Genomic DNA, 23,529 nt, shown 5'->3' with positions numbered 1-23,529 from the left:
TTGTTTCTATGTACTGACGAACCGGGTGACATTCCGTTGCCCCGATGTTATCCGTCACTTTCAAAGCTTCCCCACGGTTACGCCTTTTGTTGACGGTGAATCACAGTTTGCGGTCTGCAGTAGGTCTGCGTCAACTCCATGGATCCCAGAAGTCCCAAGAACATTACTTGAATGCTGATGAAAAGGCAAGCACCTTTTCCTGTCTGTATCATAGCACCAGCTTGGTCAAACATAACCACAAGCGCTACATGCATATAAACTTTCTAGACTTTTGAAAAAGTTGCTCTGAACCCTGCGAATGAAAAGGCTGTCCTGGTTGACTTTTATGCAGAGTGCGTAACTTTGGATGTAATAGGCGGTGACGCGCATGCTGACAGCTGTATACTAGTTGGTGCAATCCTTGCAAGATGATTTCGCCCCTGCTTGAAAAATTGACCAGTGACGAGACAGTGAAAACTGGTAGCGGCCGTTCGCTTGATCTGGTCACAGTGGACACAGACTCAGAGTTCGACTTAGCAGCAAAATACAAAGTGCGCACACTTCGACGTGAACTTGAGCCGTTCTCATTTCTGTCGTTGACAATAGGTGCGGGCGCTGCCGACAGTCATAGCATTCAAGGATGGCCAGAAGGTCGACCAGTTTGTTGGAGCCATGAAGGAAAGCGGCATTCGCGAATTCATAGCCAAGTTATAGGAGACACGTAGCATCCTTGCATGATGAATATGATTGTATATATACGAAACCCCTCTGGTTCCAAAAAATGTATCGAAACATCGAAAGCGGTGTAGAGTTTGTTACAACGAGTTAATGAAAGGTTCAATATAGGTACACGTAGGAGATGAAAACAAACTACCGGGGTCAATAAAGCAGTGGGGTCCGCATCGTAATGCAGCGGTATAAACGAGAACTGTGTTGGGCGCTAACATATAGACGGGCAAGTGAGCGAATGAAAATTCGTAGAACCGTCCAGGCTATTGTATCGAACAACAACTGCCTCCAGACTTTTGTTGGCCGTATACGTCGTCTGCCTTGGTGACTGGACCCCAAACGGACGGAACCTGGGTGGATGTTGTTCGTCATACGTTCAACGCAAAATTCGCATGATGAAGAAAACATACTAGGTGGTCTTTCGTCGTCTTGCAGTAGCGAATTAAACTGTGGACAAGTCAGCCCGGTTTTTAATAAGACAGACGGATGAACTCACCTGGCGGCTGCTTCACTGACCCGGATTCTTGGCCTTGCCAAGTCTTCTCGAAGGCGCTGATTGTGTTCCAGCAGCCGGCGATACCGTAGCTCCGACATTGACTGCCTTCCGCCTCGAGAGCTCATGCTTATGGTATTCGTGTGCGGTGAAAGTGCCTGATTAGCAAAAACTGTGAGATATGAGAGTGTGGTCAATTGTTGAGGACCAAAGTACTCACCAGCTTTGTATCAACTGCCGTATAATTGTGCTTGTCGCGTGTCGTGTCACAGAGTCAAGAAAGCGGGATACCACAGGATTAAACGGTACTTTGTGGTGATCGCGGTGTGGAGTCAAGTCTGCAACGGTACAATTACCTGGTTTGACCGCTTTGAAATGATAATATCCAAATTCGGATAATTGTATTTTGCTCATAAAAATCTTTTCTACGGTTCCCTCCTAACGTGCCCTCAGTACTAGGCTTCAAGCTTCTGGCAAAGCCATATGGGAACAAACAAAGTTGAAGAGCGATTTGGAGACGACGCAGAACTATGAAGAGGCGTATTCTATCCAATTTACTATTGATCTCCTCGAGTAACTTGGAAGGCTCAGGTAATGGGCCAGATGTTCTTAGTGTAATGCAGTCACGGTCTGAATTCATGGTTTAATTATGACAGGTAACGGTTGGAGAACAGTACAAAGGAATTGCATTTAAATGACAACGCAAGTCATACAAACAATACGAGAATTTCGTGATGAATCCACTGGCAAGAACACGCCGTATGGAATCAATAGTGACATGACATGCAATAGAAGGCGAATTATACTCAGTATCTGTCCAGGATGCCTCGCAGAAGTTTCTCCTTGGCTTTTGCATGATCTTCGGCTGCGACAGACTTGGTTGTCTGGTCAAGTCTACATATGAGTTTCTCAACGTCCCCGGGCACCGATTTCCAGTAACGTTGAAGTCGTTGGACTACGTGGAAGGACCATTCTGTGATCAGGCTCATAAAACAAGAAGTCTGAGAGAAAATACCATGTTCGTTGACGGCCCTTTCATGACTATCGAGGAGCTTGTCACTCTCAGCGCATACATCTTGCAGCTGAAGAGATAAATTTTGAAGCGTGTCCTGGAAAGTCATTGCTGGATTGGACGAGATAAAGGCAGCTTTCACAAACTAACTGTCACCCTATCAAACGCCCGAACCACTTGATCGTGTTCATGCCTTGCGGCATCTTCGTCAGTTCTCGAGCTCTTGTCAAATAGGGCAGCTCCACGGAGCAAAGTCGAATTGTTGCCATGCGAAAAGACTTTGTGAGCTTCTCCTACTCGAGTAAGCACCGGAACGATAGTCTCCCTGAACTGTTCTATTGCTTCGCGGTGACGAGAAAGGAATGTTGATGAGAGTCGATCGATGATAGCCATGCCATCAGCACATCCAGAAGCCTCCTCTCTGAGATGATGATGAGCGACGAAGCAATTCCTAAAGGTTGTGAAGCTATTGAATACCCGTCGTGTAAGAGAGCAATTAAAGTCGCATGTTCGTCCCAGTCAGAGTCCGCGGAACCGTCATCGTCATCGTGATCCTGGTGCCTCTGAGTGACGTCTTCTGCATCGGTGAATTCGTCTTCGCGATATTCAGAGTAGCTGGGGGGGTCTTCTGATCTAGTAGGAGACTGGTAACAAGGTTCGCAGGTGCATTTATGCCGATTCTGAATCCTCTGGTAGGGTGAAACAACTCTATTACGGGCCATTACGCGTGGTTTGTCTGTATTAATCACTGTAGTACTGCTGTCAGCAACGTCCCTGAAGGCTGAACGCGTGGATGGCATCTGACATGACTTGAGCGCCTTCGACACTGTGGACCGCGTTCGGGTGTTCGACATCGACTTCCTATCGCTTGGTGATGAAAGACGTACCATGATGAGTGTTATACTTCGAAACTTGTAAGAGTTGCAGTGCAATTAGACCTCTTGGGGATTGGAACTCCGACACGGTATGTCCCACTGTTGATCGTTCTTCGTTTCTCTCCCGTGTACATCTTGGCCGGGTGGGCAGGTTCGTTGACGTTTTTTTTTTCACTTCAAGTCTACTAATTTCCTTACTTATAAGCTATCTTTTGTCGCAGGCGCATACTAGGTTCCTTTTTCTCAGATTTTCTGAGCTTCGCCAACCTCTTTGTCCTCATTTCCGCACTATTGCACCATGAACGCTCGTCCACATAAGCAGTCTATGTCGGAGCTGAAGCTTCGCAGGCTCACAGAGCACAACCAACGACTGCGAGAGGATCTCGCGCGACCACGGATGAGAGTGAGCGAAGCTAGCGCAAGGTATGGTCCTATTTTCTTCCCACCATGGTCTGGCATATAAGATCTTACCCTCTGTCTCCGCCTTGCAGTTTAATTCGTTACTGCAAGACCACAAAAGACCACCTGGTGCGTTTGTCCTGCCGGTGCTTCAGCGCCTTCACTTGCTCTACAATTTCATTTTGTGCGCTTATGTGCTTTACGCTCATACAACGTACTTCCAGGTACCTTCTGTGTGGGGACCCGTTGGAAAGGGTGAGGACCCATACGCACCGCCGCAAACAGGCTGCACCTGTATTGTGATGTGATATGTTACTCCCTATACCCCATACCGTGACATACCCCCTTTCATTTGGCTACGGAAAGACTGGTGGAGACTCCAGACACCCTTTCCTGCGCGACACCTCCATGCATCCTACGCACACTCAAACCGTTCACGCTCGTTACACATATCCTACATATCCTCGTCATCATAACCTTCCAAAACCAGATGGACGATGCCTTATGGCTTGCACATTCTTACACTCCAGTCGTATATACATATTGCTTGGAACTGCAAATTCTTTGCTGCTTCGAGTCGTCCCAGGGTCTCTTTTATCAATTTCACTCTTTGCATAGTGCATTCTCTCACTTTTTGCATAGATCAGTGTTTTATTTGTTTTTATCAGTTTTTGTTTGGGCTGGAAGTGCATCTATGTGATATATATATTTGTTGGGGAAGAGACCCTTGACAATGAAGTCGTTTAATAATTGTCATGCCAAGACCAAGTGAACAATTTGAAAAGCTTTCGATCAACCTGAGCTCTTCATGCAGCAGTCTTGTTCTGTCAGTCATTGTTCTCATATCCTAGTTTCTGTGTTTCGTTATAAACAACGGGTAGCCAATGTCTCTTCGTGAACTCCTGCTCCGTCCACTCGCGATAGCGCCAATCCCTGAAACGTGTTCCGTTTTGTTCCATAATAGTTTTTGGGAAGTGTGCTGTTAAATCCACAGGCCAGCCAGCTCACTGCCCACGAATTCGATTACGGTTGGTTCACACCTTCAGTTACGTATACACTCCTCTGTCCCATGATTCGAGATTTGCGCCTGCAAATTCGCGAGTTTGCTGCGCCAGTTGCGCAAAAACTGGGCATCAGCAAGATCTCTGACTTTGCCGATGTTATCTTGCTCTCTTTCGTGTTCTTTACTACTGTGCACAATACTCTCTCACCTGCTGTAAGTAGTGTACTCTTTCCTGTGTCATATGGGAAAGCGGGACAGAGAGCGAGGAATAACTGGTGAGGCTGACTACTACACTTGTTCGGCAAGTAAGAATTCACGATGACTACAGGGATATACGTGTGGCTTCGCTCGTCCATGCTATCTTAATCATATTCCTTGCTGGGCGTTGTCTCAATCTTCCGAGCCTTGACCAAAATCGTGCCTTTGGTTGGCATGAAGATGCAGGGTTTTTGATAGCTATCGCAACGGGGTGAGTCGACACTGATCGAATGCCAATACAGTTTTGTTGACTCCACTCTAGTTACTTCATCTGGGACACATTAGAATCGATTATCCATTTTAGTGACATTGGATTCGTTTTCCATGGTATGTATCTGATGAGTTTCTTCGCAAGCTTGCTCCCGACCTAGCCCCAGGCATCTCTTGCCTTCTGATATATGGCCTTTCGTTTGTGAGTGATGCGCACATATGAGAGCTTTATGAGAGCTTCATGAATATAACACGCCCATTTAGACACCCTTTGTTCATTACTATGCAGTGCGCTTCTTGTTTTGGGAGCTGTGAGTGATATATCATACCGTTGTTCAGTTCCTTGCTCATACTGTTCACAGAAGCACTGTGTTCTTGAACATCCATTGGTAGGTCGTGATTAGATATGTTCATGATGATGTAGACGAGCTTCGCTGGTTAGGTTCTTGGACAAGATAGGAAAAACAGGCAGTACCCTTCAGCTTGTCAATGGTATTGTTCTCATTACAACCTTCTTTTGTGTGCGCTGTATCTGGGGTGCAATGATGGTCGGTGCTTATTTGAACCTAGCGTCCTTTATACTAATGCTTTGCTTGCAGTCCTATGACTTTTTCGTAACTTTGAATAGCGTATACGACCAAGTTTTGACACCATACCTCATCATTTATGGGGGCGGCAACATCTTGCTTCAAGGGCTCAACTGGTTTTGGTGAGACTTCCGTTGTCATTGTCATTGTCTTAAAGGGTTAATTTATGCTCATCGACCTCAGGTTCACCAAGATGGTAGCTGCGCTTGCAAAAAGGTTTCAAGGAACACCCGACGGTCACAAGGTCGTCAACGGAAAAACTAAGACATAACCCTCTTTTGTACATTTTGTTGTTCTAGGGGTCGAATGCCAGTAGTAACAGATACTATATGTTTAAATACATAGCCATCCAATCAGACCATTAGGCCACAGTGAACGCTGCCTCTACTTGTGTCCGTACTTTCCGCTCCCAAGCAACAAGGTTCGCGCGTCGAGTGACCTCTATTCTTGTGCTGTCCATGCTATACAAAAGACAGTGTAGGTACGCAAAAGCAAGTGCATCCAAGGCAGTGGGATTTCTGCATTGTGTCGGTGAATATACCTGGTGGCTTCGAGAATAGAATAGTGGCTTACTCTGAGCCGAGGAACCAATTGTCAGTTCCAAGCCGTTCCGAGAGTGAAGCGATGGCCTCCACATACTGTCCTTGAATGTATGAGAGTGTGATGTTTGTTCCATACGGCGGAAGTACAGAGCTCAAGCCAGTCAGAGGGGCAGGTGGTGGGCTGAGAGTAGCTGCCAAGGCCCTCCCTCCAGCGTTAGCTGTCACGAAGAGTTGAGAGAGAGAAGGTTGTGGAGGTTCTGATAGAGTCTGGTAAGAGTAGTCAGGATGTGATCTACATACGAGACAGAATGCACGCACCAAAGCAGCATGTACTACTCCCTCGAGCAAGGAGACCCATGCGTGACTCTCATCTTTGAGTGTTTCATCGCTGTAACCATTGAGAGGATCGCTCCCACCGCCAACTTGTCCATCTACCCAAACAGGGATAGAACGTGGTGCTAATAGCTCACTACCGACATCCCCAACCGCAGGAGTGTGTAGACAAGGCAAACGACCATCGATTCCACCTTCTGGAGAAATATCCCACCGTACAGCAATGTTAGTGAGCCCACGCAAAGCGATATATGCCTGCCATTTCAAACACTCGACGTCTGTGCTCAAAATATCGGAGTTAGAGGTTTGATCGACTACCGTTGTCCGAGGAGGTGCAATCCATAGCGTGGGCTTTTGCAAAGGACGTCTTGGGATAACTGGAATCGGTGGGTAAGTGTGAAGAGGGAACTTGCTGAGGAACCTCTGGAGCGGTTCAGGAAAACTGAAAACCGATGTCATGCTAGCAAAACACTAGTGCTACGATTAATTCGTTGCAGAGCGTTGAAGTATTTTTGTAGAAAACCTTACTTAATATAGGACGATTATTACCAAAGTCAGGATATTTACCACTAGAACACCCCTTTATGGTCCATATATTTCATATTTTATAAAGTTCGCGAGGTCCCCGTGGAGGCACCGGGCAAGTAGCAACTTAATGAGATTTCCTGACTTGCTTACCGACGTTTGCCGTCGACGATATTTTACAACTGGCAACCTTGTTAGACGCAACAAGCAGGCTTTACTTCTCTCTTTGTGTTTGAGCCACGTCCCCACAAGTCTAGGCTTCTTCATTAAGCTTGCACACAAACAAGGGTAGAACATGTCTGATTATGTGTCAAGTCCCTCTAGGCCTGCCACGCCAGTACCCGCTCTACCAGAAATACCACAAGTTGCACGTCCATTCCGTTTAAACTGGGATACATCTTCTCGTGTTGGAGGTCCAGGGAGCGTTTCAGAGACTACTGAAGGTCGTGGAGGTGACTATTTCGCAACACCCTTTCACCTTGAGTTACCCAATCTATCAACCACCAATGTTGCCCCCGCCGCTTTACCTCAGGAGTGGAGTAGCTCGACACAGGGATTCAATGGTAGGTCACGCTGCCATCGTGCGATGCGTGGTACTTATTGTTTCCAGCGATTTCAACGGTTCTCAATAACCCTCATAGACGGCAGGCACCTCCAAAAGCACATTCTTCCCTCCCAGCTGTGCCCCCAGCTGACTTACCGCGCGTGAAACGCAAGGATTTCGATCCGTATCTTCGGGCCATTGCACCGGAATGGGAGAGGCTCCAGCGAAACATGCAGCTTAGTCGGGATGGTCAAGAGAAGCCGGACGTGTCATTCAGTCCTCGTGGTTCAACAGACACTTCGCCTACGTCATTCATGCCTCGCGCAGGGAAGCTATTAACACCACTAAGCTCCGTCCCTGAGGTGTTCTTCGATGCTCAATTTAACCTTGGTGACCCACAAATATTCAATGCTGTCATAGAACACCAGGAAGAAGATAATGATTGCTCCGACCCTTCGTCGCTCTCATATTCGCTCCCTCTTCTTGAGAAACTCTCTCATCACGCAGATACTATTGAACAGCATCTTGTTCGAGAAATTTCTCTTCGATCTACATCATTCTTTGCGGCATTAACCAACTTGCAAGACCTGCAGACCGAATCGGAGGAATGTCTTGATCGGATATCGAAGCTCCGCGGACTGCTCAAGGAGGTCGATGAAAAAGGTGCCAAACGAGGACTAGAAATTGTGAGGACAGAATGCAAACTACTCAATCTCGAATCTATCTGTAGTGGCGTCAAAGACATCGGGGGTGTGCTGGAGATGACTGGTGTTGCAAAAGGATTAGTTGCAGCAGGACAGTGGGGCGAGGCTTTGACAGTCATTGAAGGCATAGAAGCACTCTGGGATCCAGCTACTGCTGAAGCGCAACCCGCAATTTCTACCAGGGAAGCTCGCGGGGAACTTGTTCATGTCCCTACCAACGGACGATCATCCCGTCTTTCGCCTACGCCGGAATCGCCTCCCCCGGAAAATGAAGGGCCTAGGAAGGCATCAATACCACTGTCCTCCTTAACTGCATTCTCTTCTCTTCCTGCGCACATTCGTGCATTGACGATGGAGATAGCGTCCTCGCTTACCACGGAGCTCGTCACTGTGCTAAAGCTTGACTTACTAGAACGAGTGAATGGAGTACCTGAGCGGAACGGTAATGTGAATCTCTCCTTTAAGGACAGGTTGCGGCCCGTTCTTCAAGGCCTTTTGCGTACCAAAGGGATTCGCGAAGCCACAGTTTCATGGAGAGAAGTTGTGAGAAGTGAAATGCAAGGTATCATGAAGCATGTATGTGCTGGGCACTTCGATGGTGCATGATCATTGATGGTTCTCTAGCACTTGCCGTCCTTCAATATGGGTGATGAGGAGTCCAAAGGTCCTAAGGGTGCTTCAAGGTAAGCCGGCGCTGACTTTCGTGGTACTACTATCAACTGTCCAATGCTTATTACAGTGGACTTGCAAATCTTCTTCGCTCCAAAGAACATGCGGAGTTCCTATTTCTTATCTCACAGCTGTATACGAGCCTTCTGAATGGTATCAAGGGTATTCAGGCTCAAAATGGCATACTAATAGAAGTGTTAGAAAGTTTACTGTATGGCCCTTTGTTTCTCCTCCGTGTTATCGCTCACTGTGCTTCCATACCTCTTGATTCATATTCCAGAGCGCCAAAACCATCAGTAGATATCATCTCACTCCAAGAAGAACTCTTGGATATTCTATCTTCAACTGCGGACCTCTCGAACAAGCTCGCGGCAAAAGTGATTGGATATCGTTCCGAACAGCATGCGCAACTTGATTTACCTGGCTTCCTTACCTTTTTCAATGCATCGTGGGGCTTTGTGGTACAATGCGAAGTGATATGCCGGCGGATGATCATGGGGCTGAGGGGAGTAGTCCTTAGTCAGGTACGTTTATTTATCTCAGTCAATCAGAAGCGACCACAATATGTCACTCCTAGGCGAAGCACTTTCTACAAGCGTTCCATCAGGCCCGAATTACCCAATCTGCGAAACTTGTCGAAGACGAGCTTTGGAATCCGATGTCGGAAGTGCCTGCGGCACTGCAGCACATGTCAGATGTCTTGGTAGATTCCGCAGTCCGGGATTCTCCTGAGCTTATCGTAGGCGAAACAGACAGCTTGACTTCGGCCCCAAATACGTTATCACCCCAACCTCCTTCAAGTAATCCGAATGGATCCGCGCCGTCATCCAAGTACCTTCGAATCGAAGAACGGCCGTACTTTTGTGTTTCTGCCACAGGCGCTGTCCTCGGCCTGTTATTCGATTACCTTAAGCTTGTCGTCAATCTGCCCATGCTTAACATCGATACGATGGGTCGAGTGATAGAGTTTCTGAAGGCGTTTAACTCTAGAACCTGTCAAGTTGTTCTTGGCGCTGGAGCCATGCGGTCAGCTGGTCTGAAGAACATCACAGCAAAACATCTTGGTAGGCACCGTTCATCCCTGACGTTTAGGAACCACTGACATCACCCCTTCAGCGCTAGCATCGCAGTCCTTGTCCATAATGGTCGCGCTCATTCCATACGTAAGAGAAACCTTCCGTCGTCACCTGAGTCCAACCCAGGCAGTCATGCTAATCGAATTTGATAAACTCAAGAGGGTGCGTCCGGAACCGGCGGTACCAATTCATCACCGAATCTTACCCGTGTCCTAAATGCAGGACTTCCAAGAGCATCAAAGTGAAATTCATTCCAAATTGATTTCTATTATGGGCGATCGCACTAGTGCACATGTTAAATCCTTACAGGCAAGTTCTACGCCCTCTGCCGTAATACCTTCCCTAGGGGCGTCGAAAGCTGAACCGAGTGCGAATAGAACGTTGATTGGGATCGGCCCAAGCAGGGAGAAAGTGTCAATGATTACATGGAACTTCTCGTCAAGGAGACTGTCACACTTCACAAAGTGCTCTCGAGGTACCTGACTGCACCAGTGGTGGAGGTTTGTGATAATTATGTTATACGTATTACCCAAGTTCGCTTACATTCGTGACCTGCTGCACAGTATGTGATGTCTCAGGTGTTCGCTGCGATCAATCACCGCCTATCTGAAGAGTACAGTAAGATAGACTTGCAAAGTCAAGAAGCGAAAGATAGGTGAGTAGAGTAGTTGTTCTGATTTCAAGCCTCGTGACGATTTTTACAGAATGCTCGCTGATGTGCACTATCTTCACGAGAAATTTTCTGTTCTGAAAAACGTTGGTGCGCCGACAAACGTGCTCAAGAAACTGGTCTCAGAGAAGACTTTGCCTCGGAAGTCGGCATTCAGCAATATCCGAGGCACAGCAAGTCCAAACGAACGTATCAAGGGGCTGCTGTCGCGGAAGAATAGTGTCAAGCCGGACAAGCCACTACCCGCAGTTAATTCTTCACCGACACCTATCCCGCTGCCACCTCCTCCTCAAGAGGAACCTAGCCATGCTGCTACCGTGGAAGAACATCAAAGTGGCAGCCCACCCCCTGATATTGTGGCGCCACCCTCAAGCGGCAGTTCTCGCGCCCGCGGGATAATAGACTTTGAAGCAGTGGAATCTTCTTCTGGAGATGTAGAGAAGGATGTACTCCCTCCCATTCCGGATGACGTCAATCGCTCACTACTTTCAGAAGGCGACACCTCTAACGGTGTTGCTTCTGAGATGGAAAATAAATCTACATCTACAGCATCCCATAGGAAGGAGGAGCGTGAGATCAGTGATAACCACGACGAAGTTCCACCTGCGGTTCCTATATTAGCTTGCAGTTGATATTAATTTTGGTTAGCGATTGCAATTTGGATAGCAATTATGGATTCTTACAAGATTCCCAATTGAAAATTCAAAAGGCCGGAACATTCTAGTATTCCTCCTGGTGGCGTATTCACCCACTGCCTGGGAGGTCCTCCATTTCCCGATCCCATTGTTTTATAATTAGTCGGATCAAGCAGGGTGAATTCTTCCCAGACCTGTATTTATAAACAAAGGCGTCTCACTGAAACTTTGACTCTCTTTGTTGTTCCCTTACACGGGACCCGCACGAACGTTAAACTGCCAAATGTGGGGAAACGAAAATCGAGGAAGATAATTAAATAAAATAACACGCACGAGTGATACTGCAAGTCGTTCTGAGCAATGTGTGATGACCGCCCGAGGTGACGGCAGCCTTTAAAGGAGAGTCTAGGTCTGCCAAGATCTGCCAGCAAACCGCAACGACTTGTCTGGTCCTCACTCACCCTTGCGGTCAAAGTTCATCCCCCCACAAATTTATTACGTGCGAACGGGGGAGTCACCCGTGGTATTGTCACTCACAGACGTTCTGTCGATGAATCGGACTCTTCTGAGGGCGAATAAACGGCTGTAGTACTACTATCACATCACTTTCACATCATTTCACACCTCGTCGTCTGTAGCAAACATGCTGTCCATTTAGCGAGATAAATCTTAGACTTGTGATGGTGTGCATGAACATTGCGCAATCAAACGTGCGACGAGCTGATTCAGAACAACTTTTGTATAGAGAACGTTGCTGACAAATAATAAAGGCAGATCTAATCCTTGTATGTGCGAATGTGACGCTATGTGACGTGGTTCCCCTGTGAGATCGCACGCTTTGACTCAACCCGGTCTTGTCTGAATTGAGTCATCTAATTCATATTTATTATTTCTCAGATATTCTATTCCTCGTACCGCCTCCCCCGTATTTAAGCCCGTGCTCTTTCTTTCCTTTTTTTCTCATACGCCCCATCACTGTATTTCGAACGACGCCTACTGCAGCGTGCTCGTCTCCATAAAACAAGCTTAGTTCTTTACCGCCCGGTACCCTTTGTTGCTCAACTAAGCCTCATGTTCGAGGAGATATGCCTCGCATGTTCCAAACACCTCCGCGATGATGGGTATGCATTTCCCTATGCCCAGATACCTCCTTCTAACTTCCTCCATCAATGTAGTCGTGCTTACTGCAGTGATGAATGCGAAAATTCAGACATGTACAATTCTCCGTCCATCTCTTCTGCCAGCAGCGCCCTTTCCTCTCCATACATCGATTTTACTCCCGGTGGCGATGTTCCCCCCCTCATGCCGTCTGCATTAGGAACCGCGCTTAGCAGTAATTTCCAGAAGCGAGGCCGGTATTCTGTATCGTCTTCATCCACATCTTCGGCTTCCTGGTCTCTCTTCACTGATGCAGAAGAGGAAGGCTATGCTTCTGTTGGTATTGATGACGAAGTCGCCTATGAAGGAGATGGTTTAGAACCAAGTGTATCCGGCGACGGCTTCGCACGGTCCGCAGGCTTCTTACATCCATGCAAGTCCTCAGGACTCAGCTACACTCGCCAACCGTCGGCTACCAACAACCGCTCGACCATCCCCCTTCTTCACCGTCGAACATCTTCTACATCCAGCTCAGGTTTTGGACAAGCCCATTCCTCTGCTGAAGACGACGCTGACTCCGTGAGCGACGCTCCCTTCCATGAGAAACCTTCGGAGCGAGAGCGGGAGCATAACAAGCTCACTGTTACCTCCAAATTCAAAAAGAGCCGCAACCGTGCGAGTCTCCCTGCATATTTCTCTCTTCTGCAGGTCAGCTCCCCCCAGCGAAGCTCACCACCACTCTCTACCAGTTCAGGAAATACGACCAGTCGTCCGTCTCCCCCTACACCAAAATTAGCTTCGTTGCTAGCTATCTCTGGCATTCGCTCTGTTGTAGAAGCGACGCCCCGCGGGCGGCGACGCGCACCTGACACGAGTAGTCGCTCCAACTCCCGTTCTCGTGCACGCCAGCAAACCCTGGTTCCTGGACCTCGCGAACGTCAGGACAGCCGCAGCAGCGTCGAGCAAGTCTTTGATTGGACCTGTGCTCCGTTGCCTCGAGGTCGTCCGAGTGTACGGCGCAATTCATCACCACTTCCCAAGATGATGTCCTCGATGCAGCGATTCGAGGAAACGCCTTTTGTTAATTCCATCGATGAGGCACGCGAACGCCGGGGCCGCTTCAAGCGCAACGAGCTTGACGGACCAAGCTCGCGTGACGCGCCGGGTTATGGAAATGGCAGGAGCGGCTTGCGAGAGCGGTTTTGATGCCGGTCTTCCGTAACCGTACCCCCCAGAATTCACTTCTCGGTATGCATGCCGCGCCAATATATTTTTGCACCTCTGGCGTGATAAAACCAACGACTTCTTCATCGTTCTCTCGTCACATCGCACTCAAAAAATAACTGCATCGGCCTTCCACTCGCCCTTTTATATCGACCATACGTAACATATCTACCTCATCAAAGTATACGGCAGAACTTCTAGTAGTCGCAGAAAATTTACGGAAATCACAGCACACATTCTTCGTCTTCACATCACCATTCATTACTTATTCGTGGTCACATTCAAAACTAGCATTCATCGTACCATTTAGCATCGACTTTCACCATTTTGTGGTCGTCACATCGGATTGAAGGGAATCATTATCAAGTACCATACATTGCTTGACGTTCAACTGTAATATTCGTTCTTGGTGCAGTTTAACTGAGCATGATACAATTACATGGCGCTCCAGTATAAGTTCCGATCCTTTCCATTTCCTGATACACGGCAAAGTAACGTGTTTCATGGTAATTCGTGAGCTAAAGATAAGCTAAAAAAAAAAGCTGTAGCGCATGCCCCAGCAAGCAAGCATGATGGTGGGGCAGGCAGGGACCAATAGCAATAACGTAATAACGGTGCAAGGCAATTGCAAGGTGGGCCAGAATGTGCCCATAATAAATATTATTGTGTGAAAGGGTGCAAACCTTCGACACGCGACAGCGGACTTCCATTTCGGGAACTTACTGTACTGACTCCTCCCAATTCCCTTTCAACCCATCAAGCTGAAGCTTGGTCTTCGTAAGGGATTCATCCTGTGCCAACTACTCCCAAATCATCCAGAAATTCTCGTAAATATTCTAGTTTCGCGATTGCACTTCTGGTGCTGCATGACATAACCAGCCACAGAACCATCAACTTGCCATCATTGATTCACTTACTCAGCTGAATACTGCAGAGGACACTTGTCCCGCACGTCTAGGGCCATCTCCAAGCCTGGAATCTGCAACGGTTGAGAGTTACAGTCGGTCTACTACCACACAATCAAGGGCAGTTTCTGTACAAGCCCATACAACTACTTCGATACCGGCTACTAGACACCTGTCCCAGCTCGAGGAATCTGTAGGTGACCTGCAATCTACTCCAACAGGTGCGACTCGTTTAAATTTTAAAATGTCCTCATAATGTCTACTAACCACTCATTCCTTTATCCAGACACAGAGGTCTCGAGGCCTCGTAAACGACAACGAATCGATAGTATAAACACTCTGGAATCCACTTCTACCTCCCTGAACGTTAACAACAATCTTCGCGTCACTAATTCGCCTCTAAACGCAATGCGAATTCCTGAAAGTGATAACCAATCCAATTTATCCTCTTCATATGATTTTGTACCAGAGGCAGGCCCGTCTTGCGTCACCTTGGCTAGTCATTCCAATGGAATAAATAAGGAGAATGGGTGCTCTGCTCCGCTATCAAATGGCACTACTTCAAACGGATCTTCAACAATGGGGAATGGCCTCGCCAAGCACAACTCATCCATTACGCGAGTGTCGCTGCCAGGCACCACCCTCTACGACGACCCATATCTTGATCGTGAAGAGTTCGTGAGATTAGTTATTCAAAGTCTTAGAGACGTCGGGTATATGTAAGCGATTTTTTTTAAACTTATATGCTCTTCCCTTATCACGCTCCCTTCAGAGAATCTGCTGCCACTCTCGAAGCCGAGTCGGGGTACTCGTTAGAAGCACCAGAAGTGTCAGAATTTCGGCAACATATCCTGCGTGGTGCCTGGTCCGATGCAGAACATTTGCTCATTGAACTTGGGGTGACTGATGCTGAAGCCCTTCTGGTACGCATATCTTCCTGTATGGCAGACATGCTCTTTTAACGATTCTATTTTTAGGACGCCCGCTTTCTCATTGGGAAACAGAAGTATCTTGAATTGCTTGAGGCGCGGAAAACGACCGCTGCGCTGCAGGTCCTGCGGAATAATCTGGCCCCGTATAGTACCGGGTTGGACCAGGAAGAACTCCATGCATTATCTAGGTGAGCTTTTTGACATATCTTCATGTTTTACATTCGTGATGACTCTCGTCCAGCTTGATGATGTGTTCAGATCCACAAGATCTTCGTCGGCGCGCCTCTTGGGATGGAGCGTCGGGAAACTCACGGCGACGACTTCTTGAAGATCTACAACGTCAGTATGAGATCCCAGTAGAAACATCTCCTTGTGCTCTATATGTTTTGTACAGCCATTGATGTCTTGCCTCGCAGATTATATACCTTCTTCGACCATGATTCCCCAGCGTCGTTTTTCTACGCTTCTCGCACAGTCGCGAGAATACCAGCGACAACGCTGCCTCTACCACAACTCCCCTGTGGATCCATCTTCATTCTCGCTATTTAGTGATCACACATGCGACAAGGAATCCTTCCCTCGAATAACAACTACCATCCTTGACGTCCATTCAGACGAGGTGTGGAATGTGGCCTGGAGTCACGATGGTAATCATCTGGCGAGCGCAAGTAAAGACAAGACAGCTATTATTTGGCGCATTGGGGTTAGTTGGACTGACTTGCAGCGTCCAACATACTAATTTTTGACCCCACAGCTCGAGGCAGAACCATCATCCCGTGATTGTACAGTAGAATTCATCTTACGTGATCACCCATATCCTCTTGGTTGTTTGGCTTGGTCACTAGACGACTCTATATTATTAACGTCTGCGGACCACCTCATCTTGCTATGGAACACGAAGGTTAGCATTGAATTCTTATGTCTTGTTTGGCGATACTCATGAGCTATAGACTGGAGTTTTGATGAAGACGCTCGAGAATCATGCTGAGACGGTGTCTGCCTTGGTATGGTTACCCGATGGCTCAGGGTTTATGTCTGGCAGCCTCGATCGCAAGATCATATTATGGGTATGCTTATCGTGGGCTTATGTTATCGCACTCACCTAGTCTCTAACAGGATATGGAGGGCGAACCACGGGAATCATGGAATGATATAGCCATACGTGTCACTGATGCTGCAGTGACTCCTGACATGAGACGCTTGGTCGCTGTTGGGATGGGATACAACCCTCCCCCAACGTTGGGAACACTGACTCGTGCCAACATCAGAGACGCATCGCCGTCCCTTGTATCTAATGGCAACGGTAATGCAGCGGGGCCGCGTCCGCCGGAGAATCGATTGATTATCTACGATCTCAAGACGGGACAGATTGAGCTGTATGTACAAGCATATCTGTCCCAGCATATCTGCTCATCGATCTTTGCACACAGATCTTTGCACATGGAGGGTGAACTTACTAGCGTGAAGATCTCTGAAGATTCCCGGTATGCGTTAATTAATCACGCTCCAGATGTGACTACCCTCTTTCTTGTATCAAACTCAACCATATCACTGACCATGCATCAAGGAAATACATCTGTGGGACCTGGAAGAGTTCAGGCTTGCCCGCAAGTTCACTGGGCAACGACAGGGTCACCATGTCATCCGCAGTTGCTTTGGTGGTATCGATGGCAACTTTGTCATCAGTGGAAGTGAAGGTATAACGACGTTCATAGCGCCCTGCTAGTTCACACTCACAATATTTCCAGATCGCAATGTCTATGTTTGGCATCGCGACACAGGAACACTTCTAGAGGTACTGGATGGTCATGGCTTGGGAAGCGTGAATTCCGTAGCCTGGAACCCCCGCAATAAACGCATGTTTGCATCGTGTTCGGACGACAACACGATACGTGTGTGGGAGTCACCTGTTTCCGCGGGTGAACTGCTTCGAGGCTTTAACATCTCTGCATTCGAGCCAGAGATGATTGGGAAGGGGAAGGGCAAAGTAAGGCAACCTTGGGTCCATAACCATGGAGGGTTATAGTGAGGTGGGGCTCTTGGGGACTCAGCGAACATCAATGACCTTTCGTGAATGGTTTCCTTTCTCACTGCTGCTTTTCCCTCATCACACAACATACAGTTATCTGAACGTTGATCAATTATCTTCATCGTGACATATCATGCATAGTATAGATTGTTAAATTAGCACCCGGCGGGGACGTAGGACAGTACTTGTTCATTGCATAACGGATTATTTTTTACATGTCACGTGAGCGCGTCGCGTCGCGCCGAACTTGTTCATTTCATCAAAATGATCAATTCCATCTCTGACCGCTTCACATTCTTCACATTTGCTAAGTTGCACTTCTTTGTCTTCTTGTATGATTATTCTTGCACTGTTTTTGTGTCCGGTGCTTTGGGCGTTTGCCTGGGCCAAGCAGTCCGCATGGAATGGCCAGACTCCTTCAGGGACAGACACACCAGGTCCATTCCGACCCTATTACGTCCCGCCAGGAGCAAAAGGTTATGATTCGTCGTCGCCGTTCATTCACTTCACTGGTTCTTGGTTCGACTCCTATAATAGCATGTACGTCGCGACGACGCTGCGTTGGACTGACGAAAAAGGAGCTGCTGCCCGGATGACGTTCGTGGGCACTGGTATCGAGTGGTTCGGTGGTCTGGACAGGAGTCATGGAGTCGCCGCGGTGTTCATCGATGGGAAAAAAGTGCAGGAGATCGATACTTGGAGCAACGTGTCGCGTAAACAGCAACGGATCTTTTGGACTTTTAACCTGCCGTACGGAAAACACATCATCAAGGTCACAAACCTTGGAAAGGGACGGGTTGACAGCCCCGTTATCGATGTAGATGCATTTGTTGTCACAGAAGGTCATAAGACCCCTTTCATGACCCTTCCTCTAACCCTTGACATGTCAAATGCGCCCCAGCCAGGGCAGATCCAGTCCTTGACTTCGCAATCACAATGGACACTGGAACAAAAGGGCGTAACCGGCGTATCTGCCATGCAGCTTACCGTGATCTCGGATACTCACGCTCTTATCATCGATAAAGTTGAACATAATCCCGTGTCGATTGGGGGGCACCCAGCATGGGCTGCCCTGTTCAACCTCCGGACACATGCCGTTAGGCCCCTCAAGGTCGAATCCAACTCGTTTTGTGCCGGTGGGACTTTTCTGAGCAACGGAACTCTGATAAACGTTGGGGGTAACCCTGTAGTTGGCGGGTACACGTCTGCAGCAGACTTTGGAGATCTCGATGGCTTGCAGGCAGTTCGTATCTTTGAGCCTTGTCCATCTGCCTCCGCCGCTCATTGCAACATCTACGAGAATCACTCCCGCATCCGCATGGCTAGCCCCCGCTGGTATAACACAGTCATTCGAATCTCGGATGGAAGCGCTATGATCGTTGGAGGATCGAAGAAGGGCGGGTGGATGAACAACGAGACAGTGAATAACCCTACAATAGAATACTGGCCCCCGAAGTCTATTCACAACTCGATTGGTTTGCCTATACATCTACCGTTCCTCGTCCGCACCCTCAACGCCAACCTTTTCCCTATTGTATTCTCACTTCCAGACGATAGGATCTTCATGGCCGCCAATCAAGACGCTATAATATATGACTGGCGGACGAATCAGGAACAACAACTTCCGCGAATTCCTAACGAATGCCGAGTTACGTATCCTATGGCAGCTGCTGGCCTCCTCCTTCCTTTATCGCCTGAAGATGGTTACACTGCAGAAATCTTGCTGTGCGGAGGTTCCACGATTGACGACAGGAAACCAGGTTACGAGATATCTTCTCAAGATCCAGCATCTTCCCAGTGCTCTCGCTTGCTGCTTACCGACCAAGGAATTGCTACAGGGTGGGTGGTTGAACAGATGCCCGAGGCGCGTCACATGCCAGATGCAGTCTTGCTCCCAACTGGCGAGGTTCTGATCGTCAATGGCGCGGGAACTGGAATCTCAGGCTACGGCAACGTTATCGATCAGGTTGGGCAGTCGAACGCAGACCATCCGGTCCTTACGCCAGTTTTATATGATCCCGCCGCACCATCTGGGCAACGCTTTTCCTCAGAGGGAATGAAAAGCAGTGCGATTCCGAGGATGTACCATTCAGTCGCGACACTGACACCCAATGGTGATATCATGGTAGCTGGGAGCAACCCGAACTTGGATCGGAGCGAGGTGAAGTATGGGACGGATTATAGAGTTGAGTGGGTTGGTCCTCCATACATGAACAAGAACAGGCCACTCGTGCATAAGCCCCCAAAGGCTCTCCCGTATGGACAGAACATCACTCTGAATGTCAAATTCCCGCCTGCCACAGCGAATGCCCGGAATATCAAAGGTGGGTTTGCTACCACTCAGTTCTGGCCACCAACCTCACGATTATGCACCACAGTTGCACTGATGGATCTTGGCTTTGTAACCCACGCTGTTCACGCAAATAGCCGTCTAGTGTATCTGAGCTCTGAGCTTTTCAGTGACGGACATTCGCTACAGATTACTGGTCCGCCTAGACCTGCCGTATATCCACCAGGACCGGGTTGGATATACGTTGTCGTGGACAATGTCCCTAGCGTCGGATTTCAGGTGATGGTAGGGAACGGTGATGGGCCTCCTGTGGACCACACTGCTTGGGACAAGTACGTCTGTTTCCCATTTTTTTTATCTGCAACACTGAAGCATTTATTGACAGTTTGCTGAAAATGACTGCAATAGACCAGTACGAAGCATCGAAGACAAAAGTAAAGAAAAAGGGAAAGTATGTCAAGAATACTCAGTAATCTATATATGCTATCCTAGCTTTCACGGTTGCTGGACCGTCGGCCTCTCATCCTGTTATATATTTTGCTCAGACTGATGTTTGAGCTAGTATTGTATTGCCAGCAATAGATTTGTACACAACGTTTTTGTATCGCACTTCCTATGATGATATTGGAGAAATATGGAAAACAAAGATGATAAATTCGTCTATATATAACAATTTACAGGGCCCGCTGCTTCATACGACTGCTGACAGTCCTAAGTCCAGCATAAACTTTTCCGGGTGGTGACCCTAAAATTAAAGAGACAATTGCATCGCGCGCAATTTTGATATTTTGGAAAGAGCCCATGATGTGAATTTTACTGTGTCCAAGGCATCAATTATGTTATCAAGATGAAAAAAAAGAACAGAGATTTACGTGTCGGCGAGCACGATACGAGTCCGGCTAGTGTTCTCGATCGTGAACTTGGTTTTGCCATCCTGTCCTGCTATCCGTCCTAAAACGTTTTTAAGCGAAGTAATATATGATGCGTGCTCGTATACCGACCGATTGCTCTGCTAAGATGATCGCCATTGAGTGTTTTTACGTCTTTAATCTCGAATGAGTCGAGGTAAAGATCGTCCATTCGTAGAAGTGCTATCGCATCCTGTAAATCAATAACTTGAGAGATGGATAAAGATAACAGTAATCAGCACTCACGTTAACGTCGAATCCAAGAGCATATGCCTTCACAAAATCAGCTCCCTTCTGCAGAGCACCGACTTCTGTGGTAGCTTTTGATGTCTGCAGCGATGCGATAAGCATAAAATCTCCAGGGATAGGCGTGTATGCGCACTCTAATTTCTAAGCACCGCCTCTGAACGTTCATTCGCACTTGTAGCCCAAGGATCTCGGTGAGAGGACTGAAAATATTTATCCAGTCCTTTTTTATAGGCGTCATACGATGCGGGGGTATTGGAATCCGCCTCGTTTCTGATTTTAAAGCAGATTGTGTCGCAGATGCAGGCAAAGCCGGAAAAGAGGGCGCTGAGCTTGCCTCTAGGGCGGGGGTAGGGTCAATTTCGATCATCAAATCGTCATCATCGGCCGTGTGAGGCGAGTTCAAAGGGGGAATGACCTCTGAAGACATCTCTTCGCCCTCAGCTTGTGTAGTACTGGCAGCCGTGCGTGCTTTCTTCTTACGAGTCATGCTTCGGCGGTTTTTGGTGGCAGATGCGTTCTGCTCTACGTGTGCGACAACCATGTCTGCTAATGGTGGATGGGGAAATGAAATTTGTCCAGTATGAGGCCTCGAGGATTCAGGCCCTAGAATATTTCGGGGATGTCTTGCAGAGAAGGAGCAAGTCACATGACCTCTGATCAAGTGGCAAATCATCTTGGCGTTACTTAGCCCTTGACCGGACTTCAAGCTTCATAACTGATCCAATGTCGGGTCACATCAAGGACATGAATGACAGCTATACTGAGGGTAATTACGTCTTCAATAACTCTGATGTGCTCAACAAGAGAGCTTTTTAGCGCTGCAGGCCCTGTTCACTTCGTTGGCACCTAAAGGACCGGACACGAGTCCCTCTTCAAAGCTAGCACCTTCGCAACTCAAACATCTCGCTAATAAAATAGATGAGATCCTCGGAGGCGCAAGTGAGGGTGAAGGCTTGCAACAGAATGAGAAGGGCGAAGTGCGTCTTCGAACCTGCATTCACTTTGTGTATTGATTTTTTCGATCTATATTCAAAGCTTCTTAACGACGAAGGTCTCCCGATCATAGACATCACAGAACCTGCTGTGGATATCAGTGACATGAACTCTCCAGCGGGTTCGTTCCATGAGCCAGATCTCATACCAGAATCATCTCTATCTGCTTCGGAGAGGGAACAGCGCCGTCGCGCACGAGATCACATCTTGGCCAAGCTTGAAGAAGAGGAACGATTACAATCAGAAAGGGACGAGGAAGAAGAAAGGGAGAAGCGGATTGAGGATATCCGTAAGCGCAAGGAGGCCGCGAAAGCAGAAATGGAACGGTTAAGGGCTGCCAAAGAAATGCAGAAGAAAATGGGGAAGGCCCTGCTGAAAAACCTTGCAGAAGCGAGGGAAAAGGAGGAACGAAAACTAAAAGATCTCATCGAAAAGGAGCCCTCCAAATCGGACTCCCCCAAACCGAAGAAGACTGTCACTTTTGCTAATCCCAGCTCGCCGGATGAATCATCTGCTACAGGGGAGAGTAAGACTACCGGATCATCCATTGATTGGGGACGTCATCCCATGAAAATGCACGTGGTGGAGCGACATCCAGCTTCGTACCAGCCATCGTCAGAAATTCAGCCTGAATGTGATTCAGATGATGAACCTTTTTCTACGACATCTTCGACACCCGATGAAGCTGGAGATATGCCATATGAATCTTATACTTCGGGCAGTGAAGACGACGACGGATCAGACGATGGCCTGCTGGAAGAGGAATTTGATTGGGATTCTGCACAGCACCACCGAGAAGTGGCCCTGGAGTATTATAAGAAGCGTCATGTTATTGGTATGGAGGCTGCCCGAGCGATGACTTCACACACGCACGATGATGAAGAATGGAATCAAGGAGTCAGTATTTCTCTTTTTGTACAGCCTTGCAATTTCAACAAGTCGACTACAGGACATTGCCCCAGATCGGCGCCCGAAACCTAGTGTGTCGCGCTTCAGGGCTGATCGTATGGCTACAGCATATGATAAATCTACCTCTACTTCACTTGCTTCATCAGTTATCCCGGCCTCTCGACAAAAATCCTTGCAAGAAGCTATCCGGTTGGGAAAAATAGAAAACGACCATCTTGTTGGCGGCGAGGAGGGGGAAAGCGGGAGCGAGGATGAGGCTGTCCGAGAGGTCTTAGAACTTCTGAAAAATGGCCACATCCATAATGCTGGTCCTAGCTCCATTGGCTCGACTGTGAACGAATTAAGTGCAGGTTCTGCGAGGAGCGCAACAGACACAGTCGCCAGTGATCTGGGTGGAAAGATATCCAGATTCAAAGCAGAGAGGATGTAGAACGCAACTCAGCCTGCAGGTATGACGGGCGATAATCAATGAACAATCATAATTATCGGCTTACTGCTCTATGGACGTATCGAATAGTAGCACAATGTGAGGAATGCGTCTGTGTTGGTAGATATGTGGAATTGAAAGAAAACGATCAGTGCATCACGCAGACAAAACAAGTTGGAGAAAATTCTTAAGGTTAGTCAATTTTTTGCCTACAATATCGAGAACCAGAGTGTGAATGAGGAGCTAGATAGGAGCCTTGCGCAGCTGTAGAAGGCGTTACTGGTTCTGAGTAGAGGGGCGCACAAGCATTTAGTACCAGTCC

General features: G+C 47.9%; 12 protein-coding genes across 12 annotated transcripts; 8 read left to right on the top strand and 4 right to left on the bottom strand.

Annotated features, from left to right (window-relative positions):
- Positions 1-44: 44 nt before the first annotated feature.
- Positions 45-693, top strand: EDB93DRAFT_1100653 (thioredoxin-like protein; the record flags this gene model as incomplete). Its single annotated transcript, XM_041447024.1, has 4 exons — positions 45-119; positions 268-332; positions 389-530; positions 586-693. 4 exons carry the CDS (start codon positions 45-47, stop codon positions 691-693), a joined length of 390 nt encoding a protein of 129 aa, XP_041312226.1.
- Positions 694-837: 144 nt separating this feature from the next.
- EDB93DRAFT_673277 (G-protein gamma subunit) lies at positions 838-1,554 on the bottom strand. Its single transcript, XM_041457069.1, has 4 exons — positions 1,422-1,554; positions 1,205-1,373; positions 1,119-1,155; positions 838-1,058 (listed from the first exon to the last, which is right to left on the bottom strand). The coding sequence occupies exons 2-4, from the start codon at positions 1,327-1,329 to the stop codon at positions 972-974; spliced, it is 249 nt and encodes an 82-aa protein (XP_041312225.1). The 5' UTR covers positions 1,330-1,373; positions 1,422-1,554; the 3' UTR covers positions 838-971.
- A 270-nt stretch (positions 1,555-1,824) lies between these two features.
- Positions 1,825-3,150, bottom strand: EDB93DRAFT_1121662 (uncharacterized protein). The gene is made up of 5 exons (XM_041448562.1): positions 3,019-3,150; positions 2,691-2,961; positions 2,364-2,634; positions 2,217-2,310; positions 1,825-2,156 (listed from the first exon to the last, which is right to left on the bottom strand). Exons 1-5 carry the CDS (start codon positions 3,101-3,103, stop codon positions 2,008-2,010), a joined length of 870 nt encoding a protein of 289 aa, XP_041312224.1. The 5' UTR covers positions 3,104-3,150; the 3' UTR covers positions 1,825-2,007.
- A 236-nt stretch (positions 3,151-3,386) lies between these two features.
- EDB93DRAFT_1238227 (G-protein gamma-like domain-containing protein) lies at positions 3,387-3,795 on the top strand (the record flags this gene model as incomplete). The annotated part of the gene is made up of 3 exons (XM_041451519.1): positions 3,387-3,511; positions 3,580-3,616; positions 3,712-3,795. The coding sequence occupies 3 exons, from the start codon at positions 3,387-3,389 to the stop codon at positions 3,793-3,795; spliced, it is 246 nt and encodes an 81-aa protein (XP_041312223.1).
- A 649-nt stretch (positions 3,796-4,444) lies between these two features.
- On the top strand, positions 4,445-5,901 carry EDB93DRAFT_673220 (DUF887-domain-containing protein). Its single transcript, XM_041457068.1, has 9 exons — positions 4,445-4,765; positions 4,819-4,959; positions 5,011-5,075; positions 5,126-5,160; positions 5,223-5,269; positions 5,321-5,347; positions 5,401-5,506; positions 5,558-5,667; positions 5,729-5,901. The coding sequence occupies exons 1-9, from the start codon at positions 4,557-4,559 to the stop codon at positions 5,814-5,816; spliced, it is 828 nt and encodes a 275-aa protein (XP_041312222.1). The 5' UTR covers positions 4,445-4,556; the 3' UTR covers positions 5,817-5,901.
- Positions 5,902-5,906: 5 nt separating this feature from the next.
- Positions 5,907-6,879, bottom strand: EDB93DRAFT_1246328 (uncharacterized protein; the record flags this gene model as incomplete). The annotated part of the gene is made up of 3 exons (XM_041452431.1): positions 5,907-6,063; positions 6,119-6,354; positions 6,406-6,879. 3 exons carry the CDS (start codon positions 6,877-6,879, stop codon positions 5,907-5,909), a joined length of 867 nt encoding a protein of 288 aa, XP_041312221.1.
- A 200-nt stretch (positions 6,880-7,079) lies between these two features.
- On the top strand, positions 7,080-11,458 carry EDB93DRAFT_1121645 (Vps54-like protein-domain-containing protein). The gene is made up of 11 exons (XM_041448561.1): positions 7,080-7,508; positions 7,556-8,769; positions 8,818-8,876; positions 8,933-9,073; positions 9,143-9,386; positions 9,440-9,926; positions 9,979-10,100; positions 10,161-10,247; positions 10,316-10,438; positions 10,502-10,593; positions 10,643-11,458. The coding sequence occupies exons 1-11, from the start codon at positions 7,241-7,243 to the stop codon at positions 11,238-11,240; spliced, it is 3,435 nt and encodes a 1,144-aa protein (XP_041312220.1). The 5' UTR covers positions 7,080-7,240; the 3' UTR covers positions 11,241-11,458.
- A 596-nt stretch (positions 11,459-12,054) lies between these two features.
- Positions 12,055-13,716, top strand: EDB93DRAFT_673141 (uncharacterized protein). Its single transcript, XM_041457067.1, has 2 exons — positions 12,055-12,364; positions 12,419-13,716. The coding sequence occupies exons 1-2, from the start codon at positions 12,315-12,317 to the stop codon at positions 13,545-13,547; spliced, it is 1,179 nt and encodes a 392-aa protein (XP_041312219.1). The 5' UTR covers positions 12,055-12,314; the 3' UTR covers positions 13,548-13,716.
- Positions 13,717-14,878: 1,162 nt separating this feature from the next.
- EDB93DRAFT_1076885 (WD40 repeat-like protein) lies at positions 14,879-17,428 on the top strand (the record flags this gene model as incomplete). Its single annotated transcript, XM_041445276.1, has 11 exons — positions 14,879-15,189; positions 15,243-15,393; positions 15,448-15,590; positions 15,644-15,741; positions 15,819-16,105; positions 16,157-16,303; positions 16,353-16,469; positions 16,519-16,778; positions 16,833-16,914; positions 16,970-17,099; positions 17,151-17,428. The coding sequence occupies 11 exons, from the start codon at positions 14,879-14,881 to the stop codon at positions 17,426-17,428; spliced, it is 2,004 nt and encodes a 667-aa protein (XP_041312218.1).
- Positions 17,429-17,745: 317 nt separating this feature from the next.
- Positions 17,746-20,249, top strand: EDB93DRAFT_1219924 (putative copper radical oxidase). Its single transcript, XM_041451132.1, has 3 exons — positions 17,746-19,755; positions 19,810-20,053; positions 20,107-20,249. Exons 1-3 carry the CDS (start codon positions 17,766-17,768, stop codon positions 20,192-20,194), a joined length of 2,322 nt encoding a protein of 773 aa, XP_041312217.1. The 5' UTR covers positions 17,746-17,765; the 3' UTR covers positions 20,195-20,249.
- EDB93DRAFT_1121632 (uncharacterized protein) lies at positions 20,250-21,546 on the bottom strand. The gene is made up of 5 exons (XM_041448560.1): positions 21,012-21,546; positions 20,876-20,959; positions 20,723-20,822; positions 20,594-20,672; positions 20,250-20,537 (listed from the first exon to the last, which is right to left on the bottom strand). The coding sequence occupies exons 1-5, from the start codon at positions 21,417-21,419 to the stop codon at positions 20,396-20,398; spliced, it is 813 nt and encodes a 270-aa protein (XP_041312216.1). The 5' UTR covers positions 21,420-21,546; the 3' UTR covers positions 20,250-20,395.
- EDB93DRAFT_1199376 (uncharacterized protein) lies at positions 21,547-23,524 on the top strand. Its single transcript, XM_041450920.1, has 4 exons — positions 21,547-21,644; positions 21,695-21,855; positions 21,914-22,768; positions 22,821-23,524. Exons 1-4 carry the CDS (start codon positions 21,602-21,604, stop codon positions 23,208-23,210), a joined length of 1,449 nt encoding a protein of 482 aa, XP_041312215.1. The 5' UTR covers positions 21,547-21,601; the 3' UTR covers positions 23,211-23,524.
- Positions 23,525-23,529: the final 5 nt, after the last annotated feature.

Source organism: Suillus bovinus (assembly GCF_016758785.1).
Source record: "Suillus bovinus strain UH-Sbo-P2 chromosome Unknown EDB93scaffold_5, whole genome shotgun sequence".
Classification (NCBI taxonomy): domain Eukaryota; kingdom Fungi; phylum Basidiomycota; class Agaricomycetes; order Boletales; family Suillaceae; genus Suillus; species Suillus bovinus.
This window is presented reverse-complemented; position numbering and strand designations above follow the sequence as displayed.

Bases quoted from the DNA above. Each gene is read 5' to 3' on its own strand.
- EDB93DRAFT_673277 (XM_041457069.1), bottom strand. From the start codon at position 1,329: ATGAGCTCTCGAGGCGGAAGGCAGTCAATGTCGGAGCTACGGTATCGC. The intron at 1,156-1,204 runs GTGAGTTCATCC...ACTTGTCCACAG, and splicing joins GTCAGTGAAGCAGCCGCCAG to TTTAATTCGCTACTGCAAGA. The intron at 1,059-1,118 runs GTATGTTTTCTT...ACATCCACCCAG, and splicing joins AGACGACGAAAGACCACCTA to GTTCCGTCCGTTTGGGGTCC.
- EDB93DRAFT_1121662 (XM_041448562.1), bottom strand. From the start codon at position 3,103: ATGGTACGTCTTTCATCACCAAGCGATAGGAAGTCGATGTCGAACACC. The intron at 2,311-2,363 runs GTTAGTTTGTGA...ATGACTTTCCAG, and splicing joins GGGCGTTTGATAGGGTGACA to GACACGCTTCAAAATTTATC. The intron at 2,157-2,216 runs GTATTTTCTCTC...CCTTCCACGTAG, and splicing joins AAGGGCCGTCAACGAACATG to TCCAACGACTTCAACGTTAC.
- EDB93DRAFT_673220 (XM_041457068.1), top strand. From the start codon at position 4,557: ATGATTCGAGATTTGCGCCTGCAAATTCGCGAGTTTGCTGCGCCAGTT. The intron at 5,076-5,125 runs GTATGTATCTGA...ACCTAGCCCCAG, and splicing joins CATTGGATTCGTTTTCCATG to GCATCTCTTGCCTTCTGATA. The intron at 5,668-5,728 runs GTGAGACTTCCG...CATCGACCTCAG, and splicing joins CAAGGGCTCAACTGGTTTTG to GTTCACCAAGATGGTAGCTG.
- EDB93DRAFT_1121645 (XM_041448561.1), top strand. From the start codon at position 7,241: ATGTCTGATTATGTGTCAAGTCCCTCTAGGCCTGCCACGCCAGTACCC. The intron at 10,248-10,315 runs GCAAGTTCTACG...GAGTGCGAATAG, and splicing joins CACATGTTAAATCCTTACAG to AACGTTGATTGGGATCGGCC. The intron at 10,439-10,501 runs GTTTGTGATAAT...CCTGCTGCACAG, and splicing joins TGACTGCACCAGTGGTGGAG to TATGTGATGTCTCAGGTGTT.
- EDB93DRAFT_673141 (XM_041457067.1), top strand. From the start codon at position 12,315: ATGTTCGAGGAGATATGCCTCGCATGTTCCAAACACCTCCGCGATGAT. The intron at 12,365-12,418 runs GTATGCATTTCC...CCATCAATGTAG, and splicing joins AAACACCTCCGCGATGATGG to TCGTGCTTACTGCAGTGATG.
- EDB93DRAFT_1219924 (XM_041451132.1), top strand. From the start codon at position 17,766: ATGATTATTCTTGCACTGTTTTTGTGTCCGGTGCTTTGGGCGTTTGCC. The intron at 19,756-19,809 runs GTGGGTTTGCTA...TATGCACCACAG, and splicing joins GAATGCCCGGAATATCAAAG to TTGCACTGATGGATCTTGGC. The intron at 20,054-20,106 runs GTACGTCTGTTT...ATTTATTGACAG, and splicing joins GACCACACTGCTTGGGACAA to TTTGCTGAAAATGACTGCAA.
- EDB93DRAFT_1121632 (XM_041448560.1), bottom strand. From the start codon at position 21,419: ATGGTTGTCGCACACGTAGAGCAGAACGCATCTGCCACCAAAAACCGC. The intron at 20,673-20,722 runs GTCGGTATACGA...AAAACGTTTTAG, and splicing joins TCATCTTAGCAGAGCAATCG to GACGGATAGCAGGACAGGAT. The intron at 20,538-20,593 runs GTAAATCTCTGT...CCTTGGACACAG, and splicing joins CGTATCGTGCTCGCCGACAC to TAAAATTCACATCATGGGCT.
- EDB93DRAFT_1199376 (XM_041450920.1), top strand. From the start codon at position 21,602: ATGTCGGGTCACATCAAGGACATGAATGACAGCTATACTGAGG. The intron at 21,645-21,694 runs GTAATTACGTCT...AGAGCTTTTTAG, and splicing joins GAATGACAGCTATACTGAGG to CGCTGCAGGCCCTGTTCACT. The intron at 21,856-21,913 runs GTGCGTCTTCGA...CTATATTCAAAG, and splicing joins AACAGAATGAGAAGGGCGAA to CTTCTTAACGACGAAGGTCT.